The sequence below is a fragment of the Leopardus geoffroyi genome, chromosome B2 (genome assembly GCF_018350155.1).
Source record: "Leopardus geoffroyi isolate Oge1 chromosome B2, O.geoffroyi_Oge1_pat1.0, whole genome shotgun sequence".
Classification (NCBI taxonomy): domain Eukaryota; kingdom Metazoa; phylum Chordata; class Mammalia; order Carnivora; family Felidae; genus Leopardus; species Leopardus geoffroyi.
This window is the reverse complement of record NC_059332.1, coordinates 30455341-30476450: the sequence shown is the minus strand read 5'-3', so window position 1 is coordinate 30476450 and position 21110 is coordinate 30455341. Positions and strand designations below refer to the sequence as shown.

General features: G+C 44.2%; 2 protein-coding genes across 8 annotated transcripts in view; one reads left to right on the top strand and one right to left on the bottom strand.

Moving 5' to 3' along the window:
* The window catches only part of LOC123609586 (DLA class I histocompatibility antigen, A9/A9 alpha chain-like), a 592486-nt gene that overhangs the window by 75667 nt on the left and 495709 nt on the right, over window positions 1–21110 (top strand). The gene's annotated exons all lie outside the window — the stretch shown is intronic.
* LOC123609590 (DLA class I histocompatibility antigen, A9/A9 alpha chain-like) overlaps window positions 5682–21110 on the bottom strand; it is a 400187-nt gene continuing 384758 nt past the window's right edge. For all 6 annotated transcript variants that reach the window (XM_045500725.1, XM_045500712.1, XM_045500713.1 and 3 more), the window contains one exon: window positions 5682–6109. In XM_045500725.1, coding sequence (XP_045356681.1) covers window positions 6105–6109 — 5 coding nt within the window. In that variant the 3' untranslated portion in view covers window positions 5682–6104. The remainder of the gene's footprint in view (window positions 6110–21110) is intronic.

Genomic DNA, 21110 nt, shown 5'->3' with positions numbered 1-21110 from the left:
GGTGTTATATGTTCAGAATTGTTTCATCCTTCTGATAATTTGACCCTTTTATCATTATAAAGTGATGCTGTTTATCTTTACTAGCATTTTTTCTTTATGTCATATACTAATATTTATTCAAATAACATATATTTATATATTTATATCATATCCTGGTCGTGTTATATTTTATGTCTTATGAGTGCAGTATTGAATATTTGTGACCTGTGTTTTTACTACCTATTCTCTCTAAAGTTACTCAATCACAGTCTTTTTCCCATTAGTATTTTACATTTTATGCTATGAATTGCTCTTTTTCTTTGTGCAAATTTTTTGACACATAGGTTAAATGTAGATTTCTCTAGGGAAATTTGTTTCTTTCTTATAAATTTGAGTCAATATCAATCCAGGACAATAATAAACTAAACTAGGGGCGCCTGGGTGGCTCGGTCTGACTTCAGCTCATGAGGTTATGATCTCATGGTCCGTGAGTTTGAGCCCTGCGTCGGGATCTGTGCTGACAGCTCAGAGCCTGGAGCCTGCTTTGGATTCTGTGTCTCCCTCTCTCTCTGACCCTCCCCCATTCATGCTCTGTCTCTCTCTGTCTCAAAAATAAATAAAATTAAAAAAATAATAATAAACTAAACTAATGACTTGAAGGTATTTTGACCCAAAATAGCAAAGCAAATTTGAACTACAAATCACAGAAGCGTTAGTCTGTGACTGGAAATTCTTTGAAGTAGCTGTTTGCTCACTTCGGGCTAGCTCAAAGCAAACCTCCTTAGAATAATATCTTCTTGTTCTTGAAGATAGAGTCGATCTGATTCGTGTCACCCTTTCCTGAGGATATGAATCTATGAACCTTAGGTTCCCATATTTTCAGGAAGGGATGTTTCTCATGAAATAGAATAAGCTCTGGGCATTATTTCCTGTCTAGTAAGTTCATGAGCCTGAGAAGGCAAGCTAAGATTTTCTAGATTTGAAATATACCTTAAGTATCAGAGCAACCATCATCCCTGGCTTTTTGCCCATTATTATGTTTTGGCCTACATGATTTTATATACATATATTATATATATATATATATATATATATATAATATGTATATATTATATATATATTATATATAATATGTATATATTATATATATATTATATATAATATGTATATAAGATATGTATATTCTGTTTATGTATATATATATATATATATAATATATATATAATCATTTTTAGTTGTTTTTATAGGAAGAGTCAGCCTTAAAACTTAGTCTACTGTGTTACTGGAAGAGGATCCCCATTCACAATTGTTTCATTTCTGCGATTCTTCCAGCACCAGACCAGGTGGTAGAATACAAGTCTACCTAAACCAATGGTGATCTGTGTCTTCCGTGAGCCAGCACTGGTCTGTGAATGTGCATCAGCCCACAAACAGATAGAGACAGAAATGAAAGTGAAACCTTATCCTGTCTCAGACTGGCAATCAAGACAAATATAAGCCTGTATATCGTCATTGGATCCGCTAAAAATAGTTTGATTACTAGCTGTTCGTGGACCAGACATGGAGGAGCACAGTGTCTAACCTGGAATGATTTTTTAGACTTTTGTGAGGGTCACATAAAATCTGGTAAATTCTGGATACTGTCCCCAGAAATACGGGCATGTACAGAGAAATATGAAGTGTCAGTGTATATATAAGGATCATCTGAAGTGTTACAGATCTGGATTACTTAATCCTAGGAAGAGAGAAAGGCTGCAGAAGACATTTTGAACAATCACTTCATCACCCGACAGTGCTACTCCACTTACTTGTGAGTACAACTAGAGTAGACAAAAGCTGGATCCCATAACAACTATCAAGGGGAAAAGTTGAAAGATGCCATTTTTTAGTCACTCCTGCCTCCAATCTGACCTGAGTGCCTACAATGTATCATATCAAGTTGTAGTCTCAAATCACTGCTCCAAATGTTGCAATTTGTCATTCTTTTTCCATTCCTGGCCCCCAGTTTCCACGCCCAGAACTTGTATCCTCTTCTCACGTAAAAGGTTTCTACATTTAAAAATCTTGATGGAGGGCAGACACCAAAGAGAGGAGAACCCACTTTGCCAAACAGTCTTGCATTGGACATGGCATGAAACTTCACAGTCATGTGACCACCTGCCAGACTCTGCCTCAGGACATGTGACAGATAGGCTGGGACAGCACAACATGGCATTTGGTGCAGGTGTCTGAGTGACATTGGTGTCATACAGTTGCAAGCGGCAGCAGCAATAACAGTCCTAGCCTCAGGATCCAGTGTCCTACATGAGGGGACTCTGGTGTGAACAGTGGCATCTATACTCAGCAGCAGGGCCCTGGTTATATGTGAGCCTCCACTTAGGGTCCACTGTGGATTCTGTTCCTGTTTGTGTAGACTCAAGCCTGTTCTGTGACTTTCCTTGAAATAGAACAAGGCCCCACATTGTCTCTCTTCCCAAGTCTCTGTAAATGTACATATGTATCACAAAGAGTCAGAAGTCGATGCAGGGAATAGCTTCAGAGAGCATGATTTCAGACTTTTTTTCCAGTTTTACTGAGATATAACTGACATACACCATTGTGTCAGTTTAAGGCTACAGTTTCTTGACTTGATACATTTCTATGCTGCAAAATGATTACAATATGTTGTAATTAGCATTAGCTAAGACCTGCACTGTGTCACATAGTTACCATTTCCTTTTGTGTGGGGAAAACATTTAAGATCTACACTCTTGTTATCTCAGAGATTTTATGTTGAGCTGATAACCACTTTCTCAAGCTGCGACCTGGCTGTGCCCCATGGGAGAGAAAATATGTATCTCCCAGCAGGTCTTGCATTTTTCTTCCTAGAAAAACAAAATAAAACAAAACCGAAAAACCGAAAAAAAAAAAAACATTTCAATGTGTATGTAAGACCCCTTGCCACAATGAGGGCTCTCATCAATGACCTCACTGTATCTCTATCTGGTGGAACGCCTGGATTGCTTGTGGGTTTGTTACAAAATGCCCAGGCCTCTCCCCATCTACCATGTTAGAGCGTTGGGCGTGGACCCAGGAATCACTTAGTTAATAAAAGCATCACCAACCTTGTTATAAACCCAGAATCTCATGCTCTACTCCAGATTGTCTAGCTCTTCCTAAGTCCAGGAAATTCCTGTGCACATGGAAGGCTGGGTCTCCCTGGAGTGTGTGCCTTCTAGGTGCAGAAGCAGAACTGTGCAGTGTGCTCTAGGTTTGCTCTGATCCGCTTGCTTAGTGCTGACAAGTCCAGGGTTTGGTCCTGATCCTCTCTCTTCTATGGCCATCATCCCCTTGGTGACCTCATCTATGCTGAAGGTTCTAAACATCATTTATATGGTGTCACCTTCCATATCTATTTCTCCAACCTAGATATTTCTCCTACTCTGTGATCTGTATACAACAGCCAACCTCACTTGTATTTCTAACAATCTCAGTTTCCACCCTCCTAAATTGGGTGCCTGTGATGCTGCTTCCCCAAATGTCCTACTTCCAGAGTCTTCTCTTTTCAACGGAAGTCACTCCACATTTCTACTTGGAGTCTGAAGGATTGGATGCCATCCTTGATTCCTTCTTTTCACAACCCAAAATTAATACATTAGGAAATGCTGTAAAGTCCATCTTTAAATGTATCCAGGACATAAACACACACACACACACACACACACACACACACACACACTAACCAGAGTACAGTCACTTCCTATTTTTTTTTCTCCTCAAACCCCAACATAAATCCAACATCCCCCCTACTGGTGCTTGACCTTCACCTCTCGATTCTGCACAGCAGCAAACAGATGCTTCTAAAGAGAAGTAGTCCCAGGCAGACCACCTGTTCTAAACCATCTAGTGACTCCACATGTCACTCAGAGAAAACTCAAAACCCTTCTAATCCTAAGGTCTAGACATCAGACGGCATTTCACATGCTCTCTGCTCCAGCCACAGTGGCCTCTCACCCTTCCTTGAACAAGGACACGCTCTTGCCCTAGTGCATGTACCTTGAGGTTCCCCTGCCTGGAAAGAATTCCTTGAGACATGCTCTTCAACAACTCCTTGTGTCCCACACATCTCTCAGAGGTCAGCTTCCCAGTGAGGCTCACACTTACCACCATAGTAAAGTAGCCACCTTCAGTGTCCCCACACAGGTAATTCTCTGGGTCACCTTCCTCAAAGCACCTACCAATTTCCAATTTAAACACTTCCCTCATTTACCACATTTATACAATATACGGTTGACTCTGAATTACACTGCTTTGAAATGTGCACATCCACCAATATGTGGACTTTTTTTTACAATAAGTACTGTCAACGAAGTTTCTCTTATGTTTTCTATTTTCTCCAGCTTAATTTACTGTAAGAATACAGGTACATATACATGTAATGTACAAAATATGTGTTAAATGACTGTTCATGTTTTCAGTAAGACTTCTTATCAACAGTAGGTTATTAGTAGTAGTAGTTAAGTTTCAGGAGAGTCGAAAGCTACACTTGGAGTTCTGACTGCACAATGGGGTCATTGCCCTCAGTCCCCACACTGTTCCAGGGTCAAGTGGAGTCTGTCCCTCACCCCTAGGACATATTCTCCACAAGACCAGCATGTTTGCCTCTTCTTACTTACTGAGGTGTCCTAGATGAAAAAAATAGCAGGTCCTGTATGTGGCACACGACATTGTCAGTGGAACGAGTGGTCAGTGGAGAGGGTCTCTCTCTTCTGGATGAGTCTCAGACACAGCTGGTCCGTGGCAGCTCCCGCACAAAGTGCCCCCACTTCACCATCAGTGCAGCCTCTACTTTCCCCCAGGGCTGCTCCCCACTCCCTCTCTCTGCTCAGCTCCCTCCTCCCACAGCGTTTCCCCTGCACAGCACAGCACAGCACACAGTTACAGTCCTGTCTTCAGAATCACTGTACTTAGGCTCTATGGGGCCCTTTCTCCAACCAAATAGAAATCTACATTAGACCCTGCTTTATAAATCCATGAACTTGGATGGGAACAAGCACCAGCATCACTAGAACTAAGGGCAGGGAGAGGAGGCAGAGAGGCAGGGAAGGTAGAAACTAACTGAAGTTTCATAAGATTGAGAAAATCTTAAATTCCTCTTCTGTCTACCTCCAGATCTAAAGAATAATCCAGAAGACAGCTCTAGAGGGAGGGGAGGAGATGGATGACTGAAAATTCATCTCTCCAAACCCCAGAGACTCCTGCGTACAGGGCCCACCTACGCCTGTGGAACAACAGCCCAAAGGACTCCTGGTGCTATAACCACCGGGGTCACCCGGGTAGAATGAGACAGGAACTCGGACACCAAGAGCAAGAACAGGCCTGATGCTGCATAGAAACAAGGGGGGAAAAACACCCAAAGATGGGGCTGAGGTCACGACCCAGGATGGAGCCTGGGCTGACTCAGTCACAGGAAGCTCTTGCTCCACAAGGTCCTGGTGACAGATGACATCCAAACCCCTATGATCACAGGTCCTGGTGAGACAAGTATCCACAGAAGGGACAAGGACAAGGAGCAGAGACATGACCCAGCTGAGGAGGGAGCACTCCAAGGACACTCCAAGGACGCACTGAGCACTGACTGGACACAGGCCCCGTCCACGCTCGGCTCCTCCAGCCCTCTCCTGTCCCCACCTGCAACAGACACGGCACAGGAAACATGCGGGTTCTGGAAGGTTCTCAGGGCTTTCATTTATTTTTTGTTCCAACCATACAAATCCTCTCTTTTATTACCTCGTCATGCCCACATACCAAGAATTACAAAACACAATTCATATCTGGATTCTCATTTTCAGTGGGGAAGTAAGGCAACAATACTCTGACCAACATGAAATGAAGACAGGGATGGAGACGGTCCAGCCCTACCTCTGCTGGAATAAGAAAGCAGATCAGAAAGGGCACAGGAATCAGTATGGGGAGGGGTCATGGTGGGCAGCGGGGGGGGGGGCAGTCTCCTGTGTCCTCACAATATGCTAATAGGAACGCAGACACATTCTGACACCACCCGCAGAAAGTCAAGGGATCTCGATGCCACCACGTGGGAGTGTGAACAGATCCTGCATCGCTCAGTCCACCACAGGCAGCGGGTCTCACACTGTGAAAAAAAATCATCATGAACACATTTAGGTCAGTCACATAAGTGCCACACACTCAACAGGCCCCCGCATATAAGTGTCCCTAGTGCCCCCACTCCTCCCCACTTCACCCTCCAGAGTCTTACCTTTAGGAGCCATTAGAGTTGAATCAGAGCCCTGAGTGCTGTCATCGCCTGGGGCAGAACAAACAGGACGTGATCAGAGCCACAGGAGTTGAGACTAAAGGAGGAGCTATGGTGGGGGGTGAGCTCCCCATGGGGTCCTGTCTACACTGTCCCAGGGTTTCAGGGCTCACCTCCTCCATACTTAAGTGCAATAAGTATGCTTGCACTCTGTCTCTCTCTTTCTCTCAAAAATGAATAAATGTTAAAAAATTAAAACAAATTCATTTCTTTTAATATCCCAAATCCCAACAGAAAAGATGGTCAGTACTGAGAAACTGTCAGGCTTCTGGGAGGGTCACAGGTTAAATGGGTTGAGTTACATGGGTAATGGGTTCTAAGGAGGGCACTTGTGATGAGCACTGGGTGTTGTATGTAAGCGATGAATCACTCAATTCTACTCTTGAAACTAATATTAAACTGTATGTTAGCTAACTGAAATTTAAATAAAAACTTGAGATAAACAAAGAAATGGTAAAAAGCAGTGATTGCTCAGTAACCAGCACAGGGAGATGTTTGGTATTTTGTGGGTCGTACGGTGCCTTGTTTTTGTCTCTAATCAGACAAAGTAATATCATGGTTTCACAGTCTCCTTGTGTGCTGTCGATGTTCCGTGAGATGACTGGCTCATGTCCCACTGGAATAGTATGGCCCAGTGGTGGCATCAGTCAGCTTCTGACCACACTGAGGCCCAGCTGTCAGTGTCAGACCAGTTCCCGATGTGGGGGCTGCTGTTTCTTCTGTCTTCAATTGCATATTTTAAAACACCTACAACCTATCAATAATAATTATAGAATCGGTGTTTTGGGGAGCCTGGGTGGCTCAGTCGGTTAAGGGTCGGACTCCTGATCTCATGGTTTGTGAGATGGAGCCCCGTGTCAGGCTCTGTGCTGACAGTGTAGATTCTCTCTCCCTCTCTCTCTGGCCCTCCACCATTCATGCTCACTCTCTCCTTCTCTCTCAAAGTGAATAAACAAACTTAAAAAATATACTTAAGAAAAAATTTATCCAATTGAGGGAAATTTTTCAAAGAATGTAAAAACTACCACAATATCCATGACCTATTAAGAAAATTGGTATTTTTACAGTTTATTCTTTCTAATTAATTTCTTTGAAAAAAATTTAAATTTGAATATATTCGATGCAAGATTACATTAGTTTCAGGTGTACAACACAGTGACTCACTTTGTGTCTATACCATGCCCAGCTCACCACAGTGTAGATACCGTCTGTCACCACATAATGATGTTACACTGTCACTGACGATATTCCCTGTGCTGTACCTTTTATTCTTATGACCTTTTCCTTCCAGAGGTGGAGCCTGTGTTCCCACTCCCCTCATCCGGTGCTCATCCTCCCAACCCCCTTCCCTCTGGCAATCATCAGTTTATTCTCTGTATTTATAGGTCAACAGATTCTGCTGTTTGTTTCTTTATTCACTTGTTTTGTTTTGTAAATTCCACATATGAATGAGATCATACGGTCCTTGTCTTTCTCAGTCTTAGCAGACACACTGCCCTGTTTGTCCATCCATGTTGTCACAAGGGGCAAGATCTCATCCTTTTTGTGGCTGCATAATAGTCTGTCGTGTGTATTTGTATATGTGTGTATATATACCACACATCTTCCTTATCCATATGTCTATGGGTGGACACAGGTTGTATCAGTGTGACTTTCACAAGAACCTCACACACTGAACATCATTTGGGATGAGGGCGCCCCCTGGTGTCTGGGTTCCTGTCCAGGTGCTGGAGCTGAATGAGACCCTAGGGAGGGCTGGGCTGAGGAGGAGAAAGGCAGCTAGGTCTTCTCTCCTTAGTCCTGTGGCTGCACGTGGCGTGGAAGGTAAGGGGACACCCCCTCCCCACCCCACTGCTCTGCTCTCAGGTGGATTCTGACTGAGAAGCCTGAGTGGGGTCTGGACTGTAAGTCAGGTAGACATGTCTGAGCAGAAGCCTGGGTGTCAGTGGGGAGAAGAAGAAGCTTCCGACCAGCCATGGACTCCACAGGGGTCAGGCTCAGGGGTGAGGCAGGATTGCAGGAGAGGAGAGCTCAGGAGCCGGTGCCATTGCTGAGGTGTCTGTGTCCCTGTGCACCTCATCCTCCAGCCCCGTGATGGTGATACAGGGAAAACCGAAAAGTAGAAACACACTTTTTGGGCACCTTATTTATAAAATTCAAAACTCAGTTAAACAAAAATCATTTCTGATTTGGAAATAGCATCTCAATGTCTATATGGTAGTCTACAGTGTAGATGTGCACACTGGGTTATAGGACTAAGACGACAACTTCCCTAAAACTCCTGCCAGAAAATATAAAAGGGGTCCTTGTGGCGGAGGCACAAGCTGGTCCCCAGAACTCTCTCTCCGAAGCATATGACCCAGCTGACACCTGGTGTGAGTGCATCCTGTGCCACAAATGTTAAGAGTGAACACACATGCTTCATTTAACACCCATCCTCCCCTGGGGATTGCACAAATACATTTGTGGGTATTTTCCTCTACTGGGCAGGGATCACAGCAGGAAAGGTTGTCTGAGAATTGGCTGCCTAATATCACTGGGGATGATAGGGCCCTGAAGAGATACATACCAGTAGAGGGAGTGCCATGACAGGCATATTGCATGAAGAACCTCCAATAAGTAGCTCCTGGTTACTCAGCTTTCCCTCAGCTATTCAATCAAACACTAATGTAGGTGCTGCTGGGCAGGGACCTTGAAGATACAAGCAAGGTCTCGTATCAGTTGACCTTAAGAAAGGGAGATTACCTTAGGTTGGACGGCCCTAATCAGGTGAGTTTTTAAAAGGACTTTGTTCTTCCTGAGCAAAAGGATTCGAAGTGTGAGAGGGATTCAATGTGAATGGGTTCCCTATTGTTGGCGCTGAAAATGGAGAGGCACAATGGCCAACAATGCTTGTGGGCACTAGGGACCATTCCAGCTGGCAGGAAATGGAGACTTCAGCCTTATAACTGTAAGAAACAGAATTCTGCCTCCAGCTCTGTATGAACTTGAAGGAGAAATCCACCTAAAGATGACAACACAGCTTTGTGAAATCATGAACAGAGAAGCCATCTACATCATGTCTAGATTTCTGACTAAAAAACTGTAGGGAAATGAATGTGTGTTGGGGCACCTGGGTGGCTCAGTCAGTTAAGCGTCTGACTCTTGATTTCAGGTCAGGTCATAATCTCAACAGCTTGTGAGTTCGAGCCCCTCTTTAGGCTCTGCATTCATAGTGCAGAGCCTGCTTGGGATTTTCTCTCCCCCTCTCTCTGCCCCTCCCACCCTCCCAAAATAAATACACTTTTAAAAAATTCATGAGTGTCCTTTAGAGCCACTAAGTTGTGGCTCTGCAGTAATAGAAAATGAATATACAAGCTCACTATGCAGCAAATTAGCTCATTGCACTTTTTCCGCTGAAATGAATGTGAACTACCATGCACACTAGTTGCATGAAACCAAACCTTTCCTGACTTTTCGGTGTATACCATTTAGTGGTTTTTATGTGATGCAATGAAGTTCTAATACAGTCATATTTCATTCATGCATTCAACAACAATTAATTTAGAGCCTACTATGCACCAGGAATGGCTTTCTATCCTGGGGATACAGGTGTCACCAAATAAGCTCAAAGCCCCTGTGCTCATGAGCCTTGCATTCTAGAGGCTTCCCAAGAGTGAGATGGAGCCACTGGAGCATTTTCAGTGAACACATGACGTGACCTGACTCACATTAGCAGGATCGCTGACCCTGTGGGAAGAAGAGTCCCAGTAGCAGGTGATGCGGGGCACCAGGGCCACAATCCAGCAGGGAGAGGGTGGTGGAGACTAAGGGGAGGAGGGGGCCTGAGGCATGAGAGAGACGGAGCGATGGGCTGCAGACACAAGGTGACAAAAAGGAGAGGTAAGGAATTCTAAGCAGTGGAATTCTCAGATTTAAATATGTTGTTATACAGAGTTTTAATAAGTATCTACAGGGCGTAGCAAGATATTCTTTGCATCTACTATTTACTATACTCTGGGGCTGCCTGCAAACCCATTGCCTCCTTATGATAATCAGGGTAAAGAAAATAATACCAAGTGCCCCAATAATATGCACATAACTTAGGTATTAGTTCAAACACAGGAAATGCATGGATGCTGGTGAAGGTCGTTTGACTGCACTGAACACTTGCAACTTGGAAGCGATTAAAGCTTGTCCACTCTTCCAGCGGAAATATACATAACAATTGTGCATCCATGGACTGAGGAAATGTCCAGGGCTCACACAGAGAATCTTGGGGCTATGGAATGAAAGTCATGTTAAAACACAGGAGTCACTGATATATTGTTTGGGAAAACATAGGAGCTTTGTGAGTCTGACTGCTGTGCTGGATGGTCACTTTTCTGTCGGCAGGGGCCAAACTCACTTTTACGGATTAGATTCCTGATGATCGGGGGTTACCAACATTGTGCGACCAGTAGAGTTAATCAACAAGAAGGAAATCTGCCTCAATGGGAATCTCTGGCTGGTGCATCAGGCACAGCTTCTCCAGGTGTAAAGAGAAAACCCCTGTCCCTCCCTCTCTGTTACCAGGGCTAGCTCGCTCTCTGTTATTGAGTGCCTTGGAGGTGAGTTTCCTTCTAGAAGAGTCCAGAGGGAGAGAGTTGAGGGGTGGGAGGTAAAAGTCCAGTTCAGTGAATATTCTGCGAAGGACTATGGAGCAAAATGGGGCTGAGCCCAGCCTGTGGGTCTCTCCCTGGTTTCCTCAGACAGCCCCTGGGTCAGGACTCAGGAAGACAGGATGACAAAGTCACCTGACCACCGTGCAGGAGGAGAGGGGTCAGGGCAAAGTCTCAGAACCCCGGGGAGGGCCTGGCTCTCCGTGTCCCCTCACAAGGGCGGTGTCTGGCTCAGGGAAGCCCAGGGTTGGGAGTCCTAGTCTCCCCTGGTTTTACTTGCTCTCACAGCCTCGGTAACGTCCTCCTGTCTGGATACTGATGACGCGACATCTCTTCGCACTTCCATTGGGTTTCGGGTTTCTGAAGAAGCCAATCAGCGGCACCGTGGTTCTGGGTTATAAAGTCCTTACAACACCACCAAGGACTCCTCTATGCCTCAGACCCGCAGTGTCTGGGTCATGCATGGGTCTTCGCACCCTCTCCCGGCTGCTGTCCCGGCCCTGGCCGTGATCCAGACCTGGGCGGGTGAGTGAGGAATGGGGAGGAACGTGGCTCTGCGGGTCAAGAGCAAACGGACAGCCCAGGGGGACACGGGACCCCAGGAAGATGGGCTTGACTACGCCCCCACTCGGGGAAAGTATCTGTCCGCTGTCCTCGCCCCAGACCTGCACCTGCCCCAGGCCCCGCCCCGGCCTGTCCTTCCTTGTCCTTCCCCGACTCCGCCCTGCTCTCCCTGACTAGGGTACATACACCTCCCCCTGCTCTCTAGGTCGCTTCCACTTGGGACCTGGACCCTGGGCGGGAGGAAGGTCTGACGGGGTCCGTGACCTCAGGCTTCCACTCCCTGAGGTCTTTCCTCCCGGCCCTGTCCAGGCCCGACCGCTGGGAGCCCAGATCCCTCGTACCCCTGCCCCACACAGCCCTGTCTTCTCCCTCATGTGCTCTCCTGTTCCCGCAGAGGGGGCACGGGCCTCTCTGTCCCTGTCTGTGCCTCGGGTCCCACAGAGCTGCGGCTCTTACTCCCTCGTTGAAGGTAAAACATTAGATGTTTTCTTCTGTGCTTGCCTTGTGGGGTTGATGGATTAATTAAAAAAGAAGACTCCTTAAGTTTGAGAGAGTAAATCAATAGAAGCCCTGAGAACCGTCCAGAGTCAGCATGTTTGCCTTACTTCCTCTGGGGCTTGGGGACAGGAGAGGCTGTGAGAAGCCAGCATGGTTGGGATTGTGCCCAGTAGGTGCTCAGTGCATCCTGGGTTTTAATATGGTCACTCCTCAGCTGCATCATCAGTGCTGCTCCCTTGTCCTTGTCCCTTCAGTGGAACCCTGTCCCATCAGGCTCTGAATCATAGGGACTCTGATCTCTCCTGTGTCCAGGACCTTGTGCAGCAAGGCCTTCCTGTGACCAGGAGAGCCTAGGTTCAAGCCTGGGTCAGGACTCAGCCCCCAAGTGTTGCTTGTTTCAGTTTGTTTATACGTTTCTATGGAGACTTAGGCTTGTCCTTATTCTTGTAGGATGATGGTCCCATTTTTCTCCTGTGTCCCCCAGTCTGGGGCAGCCTCAGGGGTCCCTGGGCCTTTCGTTGTCCCCACAGGCCCAGTGAGCCCCAGCACACAGGAGTCTCTGGATTTGCAGGATGAATTTTCAGACTCATCCATCCCTTCTCCTCTTTCTAGCGCTGTTCTGGATCATTCTTTCCATCTTTTCCCCATCTTTTTAAAAAAGCAGATTCTGTATCTTGACACAGCCCCAAAGGCAAGGGAATTAAAAGCAAAAATGAACTATTGGGACCTCATGAAGATAAAAAGCTTCTGCACTGCAAAGGAAACAATCAACCAAACTAAAAGGCAACCAATGGAATGGGAAAAGATATTTACAAATGACATATCGGACAAAAGGCTAGTATCCAAAATCTATAAAGAGCTCACCAAACTCCACACCCGAAAAACAAATAATCTGGTGAAGAAATGGGCAGAAAACATGAATAGACACTTCTCTAAAGAAGACATCCAGATGGCCAACAGGCACATGAAAAGATACTCAATGTCGCTCCTCATCAGGGAAATACAACCAAAACCACACTCAGATACCACCTCACGCCAGTCAGAGTGGCTAAAATGAACAAATCAAGAACAAATGGTGGGAATGCAAATTGGTGCAGCCACTCTGGAAAACAGTGTGGAGGTTCCTCAAAAAATTAAAAATAGATCTACCTTATGACCCAGCAATAGCACTGCTAGGAATTTACCCAAGGGATACAGGAGTACTGATGCATAGGGTTACTTGTACCCCAATGTTTATAGCAGCACTCTCAACAATAGCCAAATTATGGAAAGAACCTAAATGTCCATCAACTGATGAATGGATAAATAAGTTGTGGTTTATATACACAATGGAATACTACGTGGCAATGAGAAAGAATGAAATACGGCCTTTTGTAGCAACGTGGATGGAACCGGAGAGTGTGATGCTAAGTGAAATAAGCCATACAGAGAAAGACAGATACCATATGTTTTCACTCTTATGTGGATCCTGAGAAACTTAACAGGAACCCATGGGGGAGGGGAAGGAAAAAAAAAAAAAAAGAGGTTAGAGTGGGAGAGAGCCAAAGCATAAGAGACTGTTAAAAACTGAGAACAAACTGAGGGTTGATGGGGGGTGGGAGGGAGGGGAGGGTGGGGGAGGAGTTTCGAGGACAGCACCTGTTGGGATGAGCACTTTATATGGAAACCAATTTGACAATAAATTTCATATTTAAAAAAAGCAGATTCTGAAAAAAATCAGATTCTGGAGTGAGAGACAGGATCTGATAGTTTCTCATCCTTATTAAATTTCAGTTTGTGTCTTCTCTGCTCACCTGCTGACCCCCTGCCCTTAGCTCTAGAGCTCCTAGTCCTAGAGGACTAGGGAGGAAAGCAGTGTCTTTTCCTAGAGGGAAAGCAGTGTCTAATCTGCATTCACGTTTGTCTTCAATATATGACCCTTGGGCCTAGGTCACCTTTTGTGAAGGAGAACTGTCATTGTGTCCTGTGCTGTGCAGGAGGGACGGTGTGGGATGGAGGAGGTGAGGTGTAGGGGGGAGACCAGCACTGGTGAGAAAAGTGGTGCCTGCCATGTACAGGTGTGGCCTGTGACTGATCTGGAAGGGACACGTGCTCTATGCTGATCGTTTATCCAACTGATAATTGAGTGTCTGATACAGGAACACTATTGTAGCATCTAGGAAACTTCAGTGATGTAAAAACAGGCAGAATTTTCCGGCCCCATGGGGATATGCTCTGGTAGTAAGGGACAGAATATGTGCTAGTAAATAAGGGAAGTGTGTGTGTGTTAGAAGTTGGGAAGGGCTTTGAAGGAAGCTGACCCACAGTTACCTGCGTTGGGTCAGGGAAGGTGGCTACTTTACTATCAGAGGGAGCCTCACTGGGAAGGTGACCTCTGAGAGATGTGCAGGACACAAGGAATTGTTGACGAGCATGTCTCAGGGAGTTCTTTCCAGGCAGGGGAAACTTCAGACACATGCACTAGGGCAGGAGCGTGTCCTGTGTTCAGGGAAGGGTGAGAGGCCACTGTGGCTGGACAGAGAGCATGTGAAATGCAGTCAGATGTCTAGACCTTAGGATTAGAAGGGTTTTGAGTTTTCTCTGAGATGTGGAGCCACCAGATGGTTTAGAACGGATGGTCCACCTGGTACTACTTCTCTTTCGAAGCATCTGTTTGCTGCTGTGCAGAATCGAGAGGTGCAGGGCGAGAAACCAGTAGGGAAACTGAGGGAAACTAGTGCAGTGTCCAGGAGGGGGATGTCGGCTGGAGCTTGGGGTGTGAGGAGGGAGAGCAATAGGAAGTGATTGTGTTCTGGATGTATTTAAAGATGGACTTTGCAGCATTTCCTAATGCATTAATTCTGGAGTATGAGAAGGAGGGCACCCAATATTTCAGACTGCAAGTAGAAATGTGGAGTGCCTTCCGTGGAAACCAGGAAGACTCTGGGAGTAGGACATTTGGGGAAGCGGCACCACAGGCACCCAATTTAGGAATGTGGAATCAGAGGTGTCTAGTAGAAATGAAAGTGAAGTTGGCAGCTGGATATAGAATGCAGGGTGGGAGAAATAGGTTGAAGAAATAGATGTGGGAGGTGACACCATATAAATGATGTTTAGAGCCTTCAGCATAGATGAGGTCACTAAGGGGATGATGGCCATAGAAGAGAGAGGAACGGAACCAAACCCTGGACTCCGCAGTGCTAAGCAAGCTGATCAGAGCACACGCACATACTGAACAGTTCTGGTTCTGCACCTAGAAGGCACACACTCCAGGGAGACCCAGCCTTCAGTGTGCACAGGAATTTCCTGGACTTAGGAAGAGCTAGACAGTCTGGAGTAGAGCATGAGATTCTGGGTTTATAACAAGGTTGGTGCTGCTTCTGGCCTTCAGATCACACACTGAGCACCAAGCACATAAAGCAGGATTCCCACATGACTGTGCCTCCAACTCTCCTGTGGGGCTTATTAAGTAGTGTTTCCTGCCCTCCCCTCCCCTGACACACACACACACACACACACAACCCACTCTTTTTTTTTTAATGTTTATTTACTTGTGAGAGAGAGAGAGACACACACACAGACAGACAGACAGACAGACAGAGTGTGAGCAGGGGAGGGGCAGAGAGAGAGGGAGAAACAGAATCTGAAGCTGGCTCCAGGCTCTGAGCTGTCAGCATAGAGCCTGATGTGGGGCTTGAACTCATGAATGGTAAGATCATGACCTAAGCCGAAGTCAGACGCTTAACCAACTGAGCCACCCAGGTGCCCCAACACACATACACACACTGTTAAGATTATGGGCCAGGGGAGATGCCTGGGTATTTTGTAACAAAGCCACAAGCCACCTGGGGTTCCATTAGGACCACTGAAGTCATTGATGAGAACCCTCATTGTGGGAAGGAGTCTTACATTCACATTTAAATGTTTTTTTTTTTTTTTTTTTTTTGGAAGGAAAATGCAAGATATGCTGGGAGAAACACAGTGTCTCTCCCATGGGACACATCAGGTGGCAGATAGAGGAAGTGGTTATAGGCTCAACATAAAACTCTGAGATACTAAGAGGTAGATCTTAAATGTTTGCAACACGCACACACACACACACACACACACACCCAGGTTACTGAGACATATGCAGGTGTAGCTGACTCTATGGTGGTAATCATTTGCAGTATACAAATGTATCCAATCAAAAGGTTGTGCCCTTAAACTTATAAAATGTATATCAATTTTATCTCCATGAATGTGGAAAAAAGTACTGAATCCTTGCTCTCTACAAGTATTCTTTCACAGATCCTCACTCTTTGTTTTATTATTTTTTTGTTTTTTTAATATATGAAATTTATTGTCAAATTGGTTTCCATACAACACCCAGTGCTCATCCCAAAAGGTGCCTTCCTCAATACCCATCACCCACCCTCTCCTCCCTCCCACCCCCCATCAACCCTCCGTTTGTTCTCAGTTTTTAACAGTCTCTTATGCTTTGGCTCTCTCCCACTCTAACCTCTTTTTTTTTTTTTTTTCCCTTCCCCTCCCCCATGGGTTCCTGTTAAGTTTCTCAGGATCCACATAAGAGTGAAACCATATGGTACCTGTCTTTCTCTGTATGGCTTATTTCACTTAGCATCACACTCTCCAGTTCCATCCACGTTGCTACAAAAGGCCGTATTTCATTTTTTCTCATTGCCACGTAGTATTCCATTGTGTATATAAACCACAATTTCTTTATCCATTCATCAGTTGATGGACATTTAGGCTCTTTCCATAATTTGGCTATTGTTGAGAGTGCTGCTATGAACATTGGGGTACAAGTGCCCCTATGCATCAGTACTCCTGTATCCCTTGGATAAATTCCTAGCAGTGCTATTGCTGGGTCATAGGGTAGGTCTATTTTTAATTTTCTGAGGAACATCCACACTGCTTTCCAGAGCGGCTGCACCAATTTGCATTCCCACCGACAGTGCAAGAGGGTTCCCGTTTCTCCACATCCTCTCCAGCATCTATAGTCTCCTGATTTGTTCATTTTGGCCACTCTGACTGGCGTGAGGTGATACCTGAGTGTGGTTTTGATTTGTATTTCCCTGATAAGGAGCGACGCTGAACATCTTTTCATGTGCCTGTTGGCCATCCGGATGTCTTCTTTAGAGAAGTGTCTATTCATGTTTTCTGCCCATTTCTTCACTGGGTTATTTGTTTTTCGGGTGTGGAGTTTGGTGAGCTCTTTATAGATTTTGGATACTAGCCCTTTGTCCGATATGTCATTTGCAAATATCTTTTCCCATTCCGTTGGTTCCCTTTTAGTTTTGTTGGTTGTTTCCTTTGCTGTGCAGAAGCTTTTTATCTTCATAAGGTCCCAGTAATTCACTTTTGCTTTTAATTCCCTCGCCTTTGGGGATGTGTCGAGTAAGAGATTGCTACGGCTGAGGTCAGAGAGGTCTTTTCCTGCTTTCTCCTCTAAGGTTTTGATGGTTTCCTGTCTCACATTCAGGTCCTTTATCCATTTTGAGTTTATGTTTGTGAATGGTGTGAGAAAGTGGTCTAGTTTCAACCTTCTGCATGTTGCTGTCCAGTTCTCCCAGCACCATTTGTTAAAGAGACTGTTCTTTTTTCCATTGGATGTTCTTTCCTGCTTTGTCAAAGATGAGTTGGCCATACATTTGTGGGTCTAGTTCTGGGGTTTCTATTCTATTCCATTGGTCTATGTGTCTGTTTTTGTGCCAATACCATGCTGTCTTGATGATGACAGCTTTGTAGTAGAGGCTAAAGTCTGGGATTGTGATGCCTCCTGCTTTGGTCTTCTTCTTCAAAATTCCTTTGGCTATCCGGGGCCTTTTGTGGTTCCATATGAATTTTAGGATTGCTTGTTCTAGTTTTGAGAAGAATGCTGGTGGAATTTTGATTGGATTGCATTGAATGTGTAGATAGCTTTGGGTAGTATTGATATTTTGACAATATTTATTCTTCCAATCCATGAGCAGGGAATGTCTTCCCATTTCTTTAAATCTTCTTCAATTACCTTCATAAGCTTTCTATAGTTTTCAGCATACAGATCCTTTACATCTTTGGTTAGATTTATTCCTAGGTATTTTATGCTTCTTGGTGCAATTGTGAATGGGATCAGTTTCTTTATTTGTCTTTCTGTTGCTTCATTCTTAGTGTATAAGAATGCAACTGATTTCTGTACATTGATTTTGTATCCTGCAACTTTGCTGAATTCATGGATCAGTTCTAGCAGACTTTTGGTGGAGTCTATCGGATTTTCCATGTATAATATCATGTCATCTGCAAAAAGCGAAAGCTTGACTTCATCTTTGCCAATTTTGATGCCTTTGATTTCCTTTTGTTGTCTGATTGCTGATGCTAGAACTTCCAGCACTATGTTAAACAACAGTGGTGAGAGTGGGCATCCCTGTCATGTTCCTGATCTCAGGGAAAAAGCTCTCAGTTTTTCCCCGTTGAGGATGATGTTAGCTGTGGGCTTTTCATAAATGGCTTTTATGATCTTTAAGTATGTTCCTTCTATCCAGACTTTCTCAAGGGTTTTTATTAAGAAAGGGTGCTGGATTTTGTCAAAGGCCTTTTCTGCATCGATTGACAGGATCATATGGTTCTTCTCTTTTTTTTTGTTAATGTGATGTATCACGTTGATTGATTTGCGAATGTTGAACCAGCCCTGCATCCCAGGAAGGAATCCCACTTGATCATGGTGAATAATTCTTTTTATATGCCGTTGAATTCGATTTGCTAGTATCTTATTGAGAATTTTTGCATCCATATTCATCAGGGATATTGGCCTGTAGTTCTCTTTTTTTACTGGGTGTCTGTCTGGTTTAGGAATCAAAGTCATCCTGGCTTCATAGAATGAGTCTGGAAGTTTTCCTTCCCTTTCTATTTCTTGGAATAGCTTGAGAAGGATAGGTATTATCTCTGCTTTAAACGTCTGGTAGAACTCCTCTGGGAAGCCATTTGGTCCTGGACTCTTATTTGTTGGGAGATTTTTGATAACCGATTCAATTTCTTCGCTGGTAATGGGTCTGTTCAAGCTTTCTCTTTCCTCCTGATTGAGTTTTGGAAGAGTGTGGGTGTTCAGGAATTTGTCCATTTCTTCCAGGTTGTCCAATTTGTTGGCATATAATTTTTCATAGTATTCCCTGATAATTGTTTGTATCTCTGAGGGATTGGTTGTAATAATTCCATTTTCATTCATGATTTTATCTATTTGGGTCATCTCCCTTTTCTTTTTGAGAAGCCTGGCTAGAGGTTTGTCAATTTTGTTTATTTTTTCAAAAAACCAACTCTTGGTTTCGTTGATCTGCTCTACAGTTTTTTTAGACTCTATATTGTTTATTTCTGCTCTGATCTTTATTATTTCTCTTCTTCTGCTGGGTTTAGGCTGCCTTTGCTGTTCTGCTTCTATTTCCTTTAGGTGTGCTGTTAGATTTTGTATTTGGGATTTTCTTGTTTCTTGAGATAGGCCTGGATTGCAATGTATTTTCCTTTCAGGACTGCCTTCGCTGCGTCCCAAAGCGTTTGGATTGTTGTATTTTCATTTTCGTTTGTTTCCATATATTTTTTAACTTCTTCTCTAATTGCCTGGTTGACCCACTCATTCGTTAGTAGGGTGTTCTTTAACCTCCATGCTCTTGGAGGTTTTCCAGACTTTTTTCTGTGGTTGATTTCAAGCTTCATAGCATTGTGGTCTGAAAGTATGCATGGTATAATTTCAATTCTTGTAAACTTATGAAGGGCTGTTTTGTGACCCAGTATGTGATCTATCTTGGAGAATGTTCCATGTGCACTCGAGAAGAAAGTATATTCTGTTGCTTTGGGATGCAGAGTTCTAAATATATCTGTCAAGTCCATCTGATCCAATGTCTCATTCAGGGCCCTTGTTTCTTTATTGACCGTGTGTCTAGATGATCTATCCATTTCTGTAAGTGGGGTGTTAAAGTCCCCTGCAATTACCACATTCTTCTCAATAAGGTTGCTTATGTTTATGAGTAATTGTTTTATATATTTGGGGGCTCCAGTATTCGGCGCATAGACATTTATAATTGTTAGCTCTTCCTGATGGATAGACCCTGTAACTATTATATAATGTCCTTCTTCATCTCTTGTTACAGCCTTTAATTTAAAGTCTAGTTTGTCTGATATAAGTATGGCTACTCCAGCTTTCTTTTGGCTTCCAGTAGCATGATAAATAGTTCTCCATCCCCTCACTCTCAATCTAAAGGTGTCCTCAGGTCTAAAATGAATCTCTTGTAGACAGCAAATAGATGGGTCTTGTTTTTTTATCCATTCTGATACCCTATGTCTTTTGGTTGGCGCATTGAATCCATTTACATTCAGTGTTATTATAGAAAGATACGGGTTTAGAGCCATTGTGATGTCTGTATGTTTCATGCTTGTAGCGATGTCTCTGGTACTTTGTCTCACAGGGTCCCCCTTAGGATCTCTTGTAGGGCTGGTTTAGTGGTGACAAATTCCTTCAGTTTTTGTTTGTTTGGGAAGACCTTTATCTCTCCTTCTATTCTAAATGACAGACTTGCTGGATAAAGGATTCTCGGCTGCATATTTTTTCTGTCTAGCACTCTGAAAATCTTGTGCCAATTCTTTCTGGCCTGCCAAGTTTCAAAAGAGAGATCAGTCACGAGTCTTATAGGTCTCCCTTTATATGTGAGGGCACGTTTATCCCTTGCTGCTTTCAGAATTTTCTCTTTATCCTTGTATTTTGCCAGTTTCGCTATGATATGTCATGCAGAAGATCGATTCAAGTTACGTCTGAAGGGAGTTCTCTGTGCCTCTTGGATTTCAATGCCTTTTTCCTTCCCCAGTTCAGGGAAGTTCTCAGCTATAATTTCTTCAAGTACCCCTTCAGCACCTTTCCCTCTCTCTTCCTCCTCTGGGATACCAATTATGGGTATATTATTTCTTTTTAGTGTATCACTTAGTTCTCTAATTTTCCCCTCATACTCCTGGATTTTTTTATCTCTTTTTCTCAGCTTCCTCTTTTTCCATAACTTTATCTTCTAGTTCACCTATTCTCTCCTCTGCCTCTTCAATCCGAGCCGTGGTGGTTTCCATTTTGTTTTGCATTTCGTTTAAAGCGTTTTTCAGCTCCTCGTGACTGTTCCTTAGTC